General features: G+C 38.1%; 1 protein-coding gene across 3 annotated transcripts in view; it reads left to right on the top strand.

The window, feature by feature from the left end:
* Nucleotides 1–12,329, top strand: part of csk (C-terminal Src kinase) — a 40,169-nt gene that overhangs the window by 26,455 nt on the left and 1,385 nt on the right. For all 3 annotated transcript variants that reach the window (XM_053631170.1, XM_053631172.1, XM_053631171.1), the window contains exons 6-12: nt 5,642–5,735; nt 6,761–6,826; nt 7,120–7,219; nt 7,599–7,689; nt 9,198–9,271; nt 10,351–10,546; nt 10,656–10,742. In XM_053631170.1, the coding sequence (XP_053487145.1) occupies nt 5,642–5,735; nt 6,761–6,826; nt 7,120–7,219; nt 7,599–7,689; nt 9,198–9,271; nt 10,351–10,546; nt 10,656–10,742 (708 nt within the window). The remainder of the gene's footprint in view (nt 1–5,641; nt 5,736–6,760; nt 6,827–7,119; nt 7,220–7,598; nt 7,690–9,197; nt 9,272–10,350; nt 10,547–10,655; nt 10,743–12,329) is intronic.

The raw sequence follows: 12,329 nt of genomic DNA on the forward strand, positions 1-12,329 counted from the left end.
TTTATAGTAAATATAAATCTGTGACACTTGCTGTATAAAGTGTGAACATGTGCTAGCAATGTATCTTGGCACTTCAGTGTCAAGGTAGCAAATTGATATTGCACCAACAGATCTTTAGCCACCTTTAAAAGCAGCGTTGGCTGATTATCCCCAAAATAGGCATTGAACAAATATCTATTTGTTCAATGGGAAGAATACCACTGGTGCAGTTTTGTTCAAGAAGGGCTGACATAGCCTCCCAAAATATACATTTGGCCACTTTGTTGCCTGTCAAACATCACTGTTTTACAAAAGAAAACCTGCTTTAATGTAAAATGATTAAAAAAAAAATCAGAACATTAAGGTAGGTGATCATTGTAAACATCTAATCTGCCAATTTATGTTCTCTAGCTTTAATTCTTTGTTCACTTACATTTAAGGCCCAATGTCACAATGGGAACCCAATGTCACAATTGCATTCTTATGACACTAATGTTGGCTTTGTGGCCCAAATATACGGTTACTCTGAATGGTTAGATTGTGGTATCTACATGTACACAGCAAAAAAAGTGTATGAAATTCATCTAGCAATGAATACTAAGTTAAACAACAAACAAAGTTTGAATCAACATGCAGCAGTTTAATACACAATAGTGTTTCCTTTGTGAGGTAAACATGTTGACAGTCTTTCACACATGTACTTGTCAGTGTCGGAAAATAGACAGGTGGTCAAAAAGCTGTGTTTGAGCTGTTAACAAGAAGACAGTATTAACTTTAAATGATTTGCTGCACTTTTGTGACACAAAAGAACCTTCGCCCATTTTTTGTCCCGGAGTGTGCCGGAAAGACTCCCTAGATTATGTACAGGACAATCATATTTTCAAGTTTTCCCCAAAAACTATATAAAAATGGTGAATTAAAAGTTGTCAAAAACATATGATTGGGCCAACAGATTTTCAGCCACCTTTAACCTGTTTGATCATTGAATTTAGTTGTTTGAATCACATTATAATTAATATATAACTTACTTTGTTGGCATACATACATTATATAATGTCCCCTAAATGGGACTGTGAGTAATCTGATTTGTTCTTGCTGAATTCCAAATATGGCTTAGTTTAGTTTCGACAAACTATATGCAAAACGTTGTTTGTGTTATTTTTTTTTGGCCACATGATGGCCACAGACAGGCTCAAAATAGCCAAAACAGGAAGCAGCCCACATCAGACATAGCAACTGATTCAGAGAGAACTTTAAGTGTTTGTTAAGCGTCAGGAAACACGCACATACTTACTTACAGGTCTTCACAGCACTTTAACTTTAACTTTGAACTTTTGCTTGATCAGTGTGTACATGAGTGTCACATTGCTTCATATGCTGCTGAGACTATTTTGCCTCCAAATGTCCTCCAAAAGTGCTAATCTCTGAGCTTTGAGCTCGGCTCCATGTTGCACTGTGCGTAGTTGAGCTAAAACGCAGTGGGGGAGAAACCTCATGAGGAGTACTTTAAGGTGACGAGCATTTCAACTGCTTCTTTACATTTTATGTACAAGTTACTTATCTGTACTATTTCCTTACTGATGGGGACGATCTGTCTGCGTGGTGCATGCTGATTTACTGGTTGTTTATAAGTTTTGACGAGGTGCTGAGTAGTGGTTTGGTGACTCATTTGAACTCGGCTCTTTGCATCCTGCTCTCTTTCTTCTCTCTAAACCCAACTATTATTGCATTCTATTCTGTTTATATACAGGTGCATCTCAAAAAAGTAGGATATCGTAGAAAAGTTTGTTTTTTTCGCCCCGTAATTTAATTAAAAAAGTGGAACTTTCATATATTCTAGATTCATTCAATATGGCTTATAGATCATGGAAATCAAAAATCCAGTATCTCAAAATATTCAAATAAACAATTTATAATACAGAAATGTCGGCCTTCTGATTGTTGGCTTTTTTCATATATTTTTTTGACAAGCGAATCATCTTTGAAACAGTGCCTATTAATAAAGTTGATATACTTGAACAAACCCACAAGGACGATTAGCATTTTCAATCATTTATTCAACAGAAATATCAATAGATGTGATATTCTTCAGTGGAAAAAGTAAGTACACCCTTGGCCTCAGAAGCTAGTATTGCCCACTTTAGCAGGAAAAACGTCTTTTAGGCATTTCGCATAATTGTCCACCAGGCTTGCTGGAATTTTTGACCACTCTTCCATGCAATATACTTTCAGTTGCAAGATGTTTTGAGGGTTTTCTTGCATGTACTGCCTGTTTCAGATCCCCCACAACATTCCAATGGGATTCAAATCCAGGCTTTGTCTAGGCTATTCCATAACCCTCCATTTCTCCTTTGTGAGCCATTCCTTGGTGGAGTTGCTAGTGTGCTTAGGACCATTATCCTGTTGAAAGGTTCAACTTTCGGACAGATGGCCTCACATTATCTTCAAGCACTCTTTGATATGATACAGAATTCATAGTTGAATCAATGAATGCAAGCTGTCCAGTCTCTGAGGCAGTGAAGCAACCCCAACCATAACTTTCTACCACCGTGCTTCACAGCTTTCCAGGAGAAACACCTCATACCAACTGTCTTTGGTCTGTGCCAAACATATCTGCTGTTACTATAGCCAAACAACATTGATTTGTTGATGAATCTTTGATTCATCTGTCCAGAGCACATTATTCATAATGGCCTGGTCTTTACCTATATGCTCATTGGCAAACTGTAGTCTTGCAAAGGCTTTTTCCTGGCACGCCTCCCACGCAGGTCAAATTTGTGATTCAATCTCTTTCTGATTCTAGAAGCATGTACTTTGACACCAACAGTTGCAAGATTTAGTGATGAAGCAGATCCTGTGACGAAATTTTGGGGTTCATGGAGAATTTTTATTTTTTTGCGTCACACTCTTGGTCTGCTCTTGGACTGAATTTGCTAGGACGGCCAGCCCAGGACAAATTGACAGTCGTTTGAAATCTGTGCCATTTGTAGATTATTTTTCCCTACTGTGGAACGATGTATTTCAAAATAATTTGGAGATCTTTTTAAACCCCTTGCATCCACACCCTTTTTTCTGAAGGCCTTATAGAACTCTTTAGATCTTGGCATGACGACACCACACACCTCAATAGCAAAGGGAACACCAGACACTAGATATGAGAGGGGTATAAATAAGACTGTCTCCACTTGCATTCCCTAAGCAGGTTCTAATCACTGGCACCCAGTCTTCAACACCTGATTCTAATTTTATGGCTTTTAAGGTGTGATAAATGTAGGAGAGTGCTTACTTTTTCCATGTGATTTGATCTGTTTTTTTGTTGACTCTCTGTTAGTCTTAAATAGATGGCTATAGAAACGAGTGACTGTTTTTGCTTTCAGTTTGAATTACAGCAGTGGTTATTCTGTCCTCAGTCTGCTCAGTAAGACCCATTAGCTGAGACAGGAGATAACATTAAAATGATACTTTATTGATCTGAGAGTCCTGGTTCAAATGTATAGCATCCAGCAGTATATTTAAAGATCTTATGGGACAGGCTTGATGGCAAGCAAGGTTACATTGCTGAGGAGTTTAGGGATGGTCTGACTTATTTAGCCATCACTGGTGGGATCATGGAACTGTGTGTGTCCTATCCTGGGCATCGTGTGTGTGTGTGTGTGTGTGTGTGTGTGTGTGTGTGTGATTTGTTTTTCATGGTGTGCCAGTGAAGCACACTCTCTCACGTACATGGCTTTACCTCACCTGTCGCCTGCACTTCAGTTCCTGGAAAAGTTGATGAAAAGGAAGTGACAAAGAGGAAGATCACACATTTGAGAGGCACGATTGTTGCAGTTCTGTTGCAAGGGTTATACAATCTTCTGTTCCATCGTGCAAAGATCTTTGACACCAAGATTGTGTGGGTATTCTGCATGTTTTGAATGTGTGTGTTTTCAGGATACAGGTTTATGCTTTACTGTAGTAGTCTGCGTGCATACAGTGGGGTCCAAATGTTTGAGAGCACTAGTGAAAATGCTTTTATTTTACATTCTTTTCTAAATGAATACAACAATTGTCATTAGAAATTTTATTATTGACAACAAAAGCAGAATCTCTGAAATATTTTCAGATTTTCCTCATACCTAATCTCTTCTATTGAAGCATGTGTTCAGACAACACTCCATGGATTTGATTTAAAATTGATCACAAGGTTTTGCACAAATGCATGCAGTCCATGCCAGCTCGCGTGCACACGGTCATTAAAGAGGACATACAGTTGAGGCCATAAGTTTACATATGCTTGCATAATCTGCAAAATGTTAATAATTAAAAATAATTATTTTGTCTTCTGGTAAACATGTGAATATCTCATGTAGCTTCTGAAGGGCAGTACTAAATGAAAAAATAAGATCTTTAAACAAAATAACAATATACATGATCATCATGTTCAAAAGTACTAAATAAAAAACTAAATCCTTAACATTTTGAAGATTCTGCAAGGCATGTATTAACTTACAACCTCAACTGTATGTCCTCTTTAATGACCATGTGCACGCAAGCTGGCATGGACTGCATGCGTTTGTGCAAAACCTTGTGATCAATTTTAAATCAAATCCATGGAGTGTTGTCTGAACACATGCTTCAATAGAAGAGATTAGGCATGAGGAAAATCTGACCTTTAGTACAAAGCAGTTAACATGGTCAGTATAGCCAGGTCCAGCTTCAGCGCCAGCTTTAGCTCCAGCCAGCACCATCAAACCCCTTCAGATGATTCAGAACGCAGCAGCACGCCTTATTTTCAACCAGCCCAAGAGAACCCATGTCACACCCCTCTTCATCTCCCTCCACTGGCTTCCTGTAGCTGCCCGCATCACATTCATTGCCTTGATGCTCACCTACAAGACCTTGTCTGGAACAGCACCCTCCTACCTCAACTCTCTCCTTGAGTTTTATGTTTCCTCGCACAACCTGCGTTCAGTTAACGAGTAGTTAACTGAGTAGTGCCTACTCAGCGAGGCTCAAGGTCCCCTTCCAGCACCTTCAAACTAACTGTCCCTCAGTGGTGAATGAACTTCCAACTTCAATCTGGACAGCAGAATTTGTCACTATGTTCAAGAAACGGTTAAATACCCACCTCTTCCATGAACACTTAACTAACTCTTAACTTGTCTTCAATCCACTAAAATAATTATAATTCTGCACTTCTTCTGGCTCTTACACTTCTACTTTCTGCGCACTTTGCTTCTCTAGAACTCGATTAGATATCTTGTATGATGGCACTACTTGTATTGTTCTCCGCTTGATATATCGCTTTGCTTGTATTTCCTTCTTTGTAAGTCGCTTCGAATAAAAGCGTCTGCTAAATGAATAAATGTAAAGAACACATTTGCTGACATTTAAATAGGGATCGAGAAATGGTGCAGAATCTTGAATATTAAATATTAATTTATTTTGTACTACACTGTAGATGTCTGAGACTGCCCTCTGTTGATGAACTGTTAATGTTGGAAACAAAAGAAACTTCAGCTTTGCTTGCTCTTGACTTCTGTATAGAAGATATTATAGAAATGTGAGTGAATATATTTTCTGACTTCATGCCTGGCTGATTAAAGGTGAAGTCTACAAATCTGCAGAAGCCCTGCAATGTGTCTAATATAATACTAATTGTGTTGGTGATCTTTGTGTGCAGCACTACACAAAAGATGCGGACGGGCTTTGCACCAGACTCATCAAACCCAAGCTCATGGAGGGAACAGTGGCAGCGCAGGATGAGTTCTCCAGAAGTAAGAGCATAGAACATCTTCCCATTCCTCTTTTCCTATAGTAGCCTCTTGTGTATTTTGAGAAATCATTTTAAACTACTGTTTGTTTGGGTTTTTTTTTTTTAAACCTCTATTGTTGTCAAATTTTCCAGATCATGTATATGACTTTATTATTTGATTGTGTGCAAAGTGAGATAGTGAGACAGTAATAATAATAAAGGAACTGAGCTGTAGCTGAGCTGTAAGTGATGTACCTTATGGGCAAAAGTTTGCATTCCCTATGCATTTTGAATGGAAATTCATTACATTTATTTTCAGTAAGCCCTTTATCCTGGTCAGGGTGACTGTGGATCTGAATCTCGGGAATACTGGGTCTTTTCTCTCAACTCCTAAAAACAAGCGAGTAGGTGGATCAGTGTCTAAATTGCCCCCAAGTGTGAATGTGTGCATGCATGGTGCCTTGATGGACTGGCGTCCCATCCAGGATGTATTCCTGTTTTACTCCCAGTGTTCCTGGGATTTGTGCAAAAAAGCATCAATTCCATGTTCAAGATATTAAAAATATAATATAGCACAATAATCTAACACACAAGGAAAATCAACATGAAAAGAGAAGGGGGAAAAACCAGTAGATCAAGCATCACTGTTGCCATCCTGACCTGTATTATGTAATGGTTGTAAGACCAGTGCAGCAGAATACTGTTCTATATTTTGGACACAATAAATGATATAACTGCTTTCTGATGCAGGCTTTGGATGCCAAAAATGGCCAAATATTTCTTGAAATTTCTTTAGAATGATTAGCCAGAAGAATCTGTATAAGATTAATTGGATAAACAGACAGGTTATGGTTCCTTCCGTGTCCTGCGACTTGTACAATGTGGACTCACTGCAGAATTCTGAACTACATATAGTATTACATGCTAGAAGTCTGGTCCTATTACATATCTAAAAAAGAAAAACTATTGATATGCAAAGCTCCATCATTGTGGTGTTCTGGTTCAATGCTGGTAGCAGTAGTCACACTTCCTGTTTCTGTTGCTCAGGTGGATGGGCACTGAACCGCAAGGAACTGAAACTCATTCAAACTATTGGAAAGGGTGAATTTGGAGGTAAGTTTCACACTAGTCTATCTAAGACTATTCTCTTTAAGGGTGTATTTGTATGAATCATAGATTTGTCATCGCTCCTCTAATGCAGAAGCGGATGATATTTCCTGTTTCCTCTTTCCTAAGATAACTTCTTAAATTTATCTATTATTCATCTCTTCCTGATTTGAGTCTGCTGTAATGCTTGAACAGATTAAAAAACATGGAGCAACATATCCATGTACAAAGATAAGATTTGGAAAAACTCAAAGCATGACGCTAATCACCAAGTGAATGACGTGACACGTTTTGCGCAGATGTCATGGTGGGGGATTACAGAGGCACTAAAGTAGCTGTGAAGTGCATCAAACATGACGCCACAGCGCAGGCTTTCATCGCCGAGGCCTCGGTAATGACGTAAGTTCTCAGCTCTTTCATAAAATGCTCGTGTTGAAGTTGAAGCTCGATTTGTCACATTCAAAGAGTTATACAGAGTAGAATTGTTTATAGTGAAATGCTATGGAGTATATTACGGGATAGAAGTGGGTATGTGCAATATGGGTATGTGCAATATGTGTATGTGGAGTGCAGAGAGAGGAGAGATGATGATGATGATGATGATATAAGTCATCTGCCCTTAAGGTACACTGTGTTCTTGTCCAGTCAGCAGTTATTCTTGACGTACTAAAATCACCTTGAGCATTTGCTCCTGTATTTTGTGCTGTGACTATAGTAATTGAACTTGATGAAATATTAAATCCCGTCCATGCCTTTTTGTGTGTGTGTGTGTGTGTAGGCAAATGCGACACAATAACCTGGTGCAGTTGTTGGGAGTGATCGTAGAGGAGAAGGGCAGCTTATTCATCGTCACAGAGTACATGGCTAAGGTCAGTGACATGAACGGCATTTAACCAGCACTGGTTACACCACGTCACTGTTGAATTCTCAAATCTAATTGGTCAAAAGGTGTTGATTTTAATTTTCTATAACAGCAGCTCGGACAGAAGCGTAACTGTAATTCTTATCACAGGTTTATATTAATGAGCTCGCTGTAGCTAATTCACAGAAGCTTGAATGGCGAATTCTCTACAATTTAAGGCTAATAATAAATGGATGTGGAATAAATGTATGAAAACGTTATTTAACAAAGATATTAGTATGACGAAGTTTATTTCTATTAGGAAAAGAACCTTTATTGAACCTTTCTGGAAGGAGACTCCAGTATCGGTGCTTTGTAATGATGAGTAGGTTTTCTGCCACAGGAGAGTCTTCGGAATCTGCCACTAGGTTGTCTGTGCGTGCATCTGAGGTTCTCAAGAATGAGTGGTTGAATAATTTTGTAGGATTTAGCTGGAAGTATCTCTGTAACCAACAAAAAGAACTGATTACATTTTGGAATTGATCCAAGCAGGGTCAAGGTCACAGCAAGGTAAAATGTCTGAAATAGCTTTTCTTCAATAGCTTCCTTCCTGTTTGTCATACAGAGATGTTTTTACACGTTCATGTTCAGGCCAAATTTCTGGCTACCTAATATTTTTTTAAATGTTAGTCTGTCAATCCATCGGTCTGTCGGTAGGAAATTCTCGTTAGTACAGAATCTCAAAAATAAGTGATTTTCCTTTAACGGAGCTTCTTGGTGAAACCTTTTTGGATAGGTAACAATCTGGATTTGGAATGACTCAATTTTATACATCTCAGAATGACCACGTTTACATGCACATGAAATTCCGTATAAGGTCTATAATTGGGTTGCAGCCATATTCTGAATACGATGTTTATCTGCGTACAGGCATAGGAATATTACTGTATACACGGTTGTTATAAGTACGCCTGCGCTGCTAAATGCCTCAAATTATTCCTAAATACCGAACCTATAGCTATGCAACTGTTAGCATCCACAATTCCTTGCAAACTGAGCATGTGCATGTATTTCCTTTCAGTGGATTTTCTGAATAAGGTGTTTACATGCAACAAATTTCTGACTAAAACGGGTAAATTCCAGGGGTGGGAATCGGAGTTTGAGAAGTCAGAATATTTCTTAATCTGAATCAGGCAATAGGATTGCTGCGTTTACACGATTCAATAATAATTAGAATATTGCCAAATTCCGAATAATAGGTTAAATGAGTAATGTGTTGTGTATGGGGAATTTAATGTAAACTCCCATTATATTAAAATTGTGCTTATCTGTTTTCAAATGGCAAATACTTTTCCAAGGCCTTTAGGTTAATTGAATTATCTTGTGGAGATGTATGCAATTTTTGTTTATGTGCAACACTTGAGGATGGATCTTAATATGGCGAATTATGAGTGACGTAATGAGCACATTTATTTGCTGAACTTGTACAAATGGAAAGGAAGGCTACATTAATACGGAATGGCCGTGTCTCTGCAGGGAAGCCTGGTGGACTATCTCCGCTCCAGAGGACGCACTGTTATTGGAGGAGACTGTTTGCTCAAGTTCTCCATGTGAGTTTTTAATCTTGTCTGGTAGTACGTTGGAGGAATATTCCAGTGGTTTTCAACCTAGTCTCTCGCCATCACGTGCAGTGTACTCCAAGAAGCTCGACACATTTACTTGTGCTAAGAAAAGAATAGAAAACCTTTTAGTTTTATGAAGGCTTATCCAAATAATTGTAAACTTCTCAGTGGTTTTGTGGTATTCATCCATGATCAGATGTAAACTGAGTAGTAGTAGTAATAATGATAATAGGAAGAAGTAGAAAAAGAATCTATTTCTGTAGCATCTTCCATACATTTAAATGCAGCTCAGTGCTTTATAGTGTGAAGTGTAAAAAAAAAAAAAAAAAAAAAAAAACTGAGAAATGAAGAAATGATGGTCAAAATAACTTAATAATACAGGCAGATAATAAATATGTAATAAATAATAGCAGTGATGGACAGAATTTCTTCTAATAACTAAATAATAATATATAATTAAAATGTTTAAATATAGACAATAATTGAAATAATATAAAAGTAATTTAAACATAACATTACCGGTCAAAATAAGGCAAATCATAAAAGCTTGTTAAATACTAAAGTGGAAAAATATGTTTTTAGCTGATTTTAAAAAAATAAATAAATAAAAAATTTAATCATTGATGGATAATGAGTGTTTGGTGCATAAAAACAAAATGCTGCTTCACCACTCTTGAAGATCCTTCCTTCTGAAAAGTAGTCCATCTCTGAAAATAAAATTCATATGTATTGAATAAAAACGTGGTTTGCGTAAACATTTATTGACATCCCTTAAACGTTCATAATAAATGAGTTTAGGATAAACAGGATTTCTGGTCTATTTTCTGTACAGAGAAATGTGATTTACCTTCTCTGTGGTAATCACACACACGTTATGGATACGGCATATAGAGATTAGACTGAAAATGCAGAAAGAATAGTATTTCACTAAGGTCACAAAATGTGTGGTGTAATTCGGTCACCTTGACTAGACATTTTAAAATGACATTCCAGTTTCCTATCATTGTAATCATTTTAATTATTACTGTTATTTGGATTACATGCTTTCTCTCGGCCTCTCTGTGTAGGGATGTGTGTGAGGCCATGGAATATCTGGAGGCTAACAACTTCGTCCATAGAGATCTGGCAGCTCGGAATGTTTTAGTTTCCGACGACAACATCGCTAAAGTCAGTGATTTCGGTTTGACCAAGGAGGCATCGTCCACTCAGGACACGGCTAAGCTGCCCATCAAATGGACGTCCCCTGAAGCCCTGAGAGAAAAGGTAGTTCAAGTGTATGTGCACGAGCGCTTGTGTCTGAATAGGCAGATAAACTGCAGACACGCGTGTAGACCACTGCTAAATTCTGTAATTCCTGTGTGTGCCTGAACAGAAATTCTCCACTAAGTCAGATGTATGGAGTTATGGAATATTGCTCTGGGAGATCTATTCCTTTGGCCGCGTACCATACCCGAGAATCGTGAGTATTCTTGGTTATTTAGTCCAGTAAATAGTTTCAGAAAGATACAAATGTGTAATTGTGGTTTTCTGTGACATCGTCAAAGGTAAAGCCACAGTTTTACACCACAGGAAAGTCTTCAGGGCTTGAAGCTTTGAATTTCTCAAGAAAATGACGAAACTGCATTTATTTGTCTTCTTAACCTCAAGAGAGATGGGGAAAAAAAGCCTTGTGCTGCTGTGATACAAACAAAAACTACCTTATACACTTCTAACATATGTTCTATACCATTAAGTACACAGTTAAAAAGAAATGTAAAAATAAATAAGTAAAATTTGTTGCGTTGGTGAATTGCACACTGGCGCAGTAGATAGTAGGGATGCACCGAATGTTCGGCAACCGAAATTATTCGGTCGAAAATAGCAAAAAAAAAAAAAAGCATTTTCGGTGTTCGGCTGAATAAGTGAAAAGGCCGAATAAATTTGACCGAACAATGACGTGTTTGATGACGCGACCAAATAGCCTAGCAACCAGAGTGAGACGCGCGAATGTCATGACCTCGATGAGGGGGCGCGCGCATGCACGAGCTATGTGCTCTTCGGATGTTGATGGAAGTTTACCGTGGACACGTGCGTTTGTTTTGTTTCTGTTCCGGAGTATTGTCACGTCGCGAGACGTAAGGGAGTAGAGTACGGAAGCAGGTAAAGACGGTTGTAAAGACAAAACAGGGTCGGGCGATCGGCAAACAGGCATAAACGGGGCAAAGCAGGAATCAGAGTCGCGGTCACAGAAAACAGGGTCAAAACACAAAACAAGAAACATGAACTAGTACTATGGACTGGGAGCGGAAAAACCAGCGGGGACTAAATGAACTAATCTATAGTTTAAACTAACTAAATCTATCACGGTACATAACATTAACAACATATCTAACTATATTATATCTACTATAATACTCCACGAGGTGTACAGGGACGCGAGCGGTATATATCCCCAATATAATCAGCCGTATAGAACCAGATAGAACCATTTTCTGCACTTTTTAATGCACTTTTTAATGTACTTTTTAGTTGTAGGCTACAGTGTGTTACATTCTTTCAGCAGTCACTTATAGGCCTAACATAGTCTGTTCAAGGGGGGCTCAAAGATGACCACATAAAAATATTTTTATTTTACTAATTTATTCATTTAAAGTTATATTGTGCCTTGTTGGTAGCCTATGCCTGCTGGATTGAAAAAAAAATGTTCAGTGTTAAATAAATATTTTGAAATTGTAGTTTTTGTAATTGATTTTTTTTCTTTGAAAAGCAAGACAAAATAGTAAAAAGCACATTTTGACTATTTAATTTATGCAATGGTGAAAAAAATGGCAAAATAAATGGAAAAAACGCGAAAAAACGTTTTTCATCATATTCGGTTTCGGCTTCAGCCAAGAATTTTCATTTCGGTGCATCCCTAGTAGATAGTGTTGTTGTCTCACAGCTCCAGGGTCCCAGGTTTGATCCTGAGCTCAGGATGCTGTCTGGATACACACACACCCCACGCCCCCATCCCCACATGGGTTTCCTCTGGGTTGTCTCCCAAATACATGCCAGTAGGTGGATTGGC

The sequence above is a fragment of the Ictalurus furcatus genome, chromosome 8 (genome assembly GCF_023375685.1).
Source record: "Ictalurus furcatus strain D&B chromosome 8, Billie_1.0, whole genome shotgun sequence".
Classification (NCBI taxonomy): domain Eukaryota; kingdom Metazoa; phylum Chordata; class Actinopteri; order Siluriformes; family Ictaluridae; genus Ictalurus; species Ictalurus furcatus.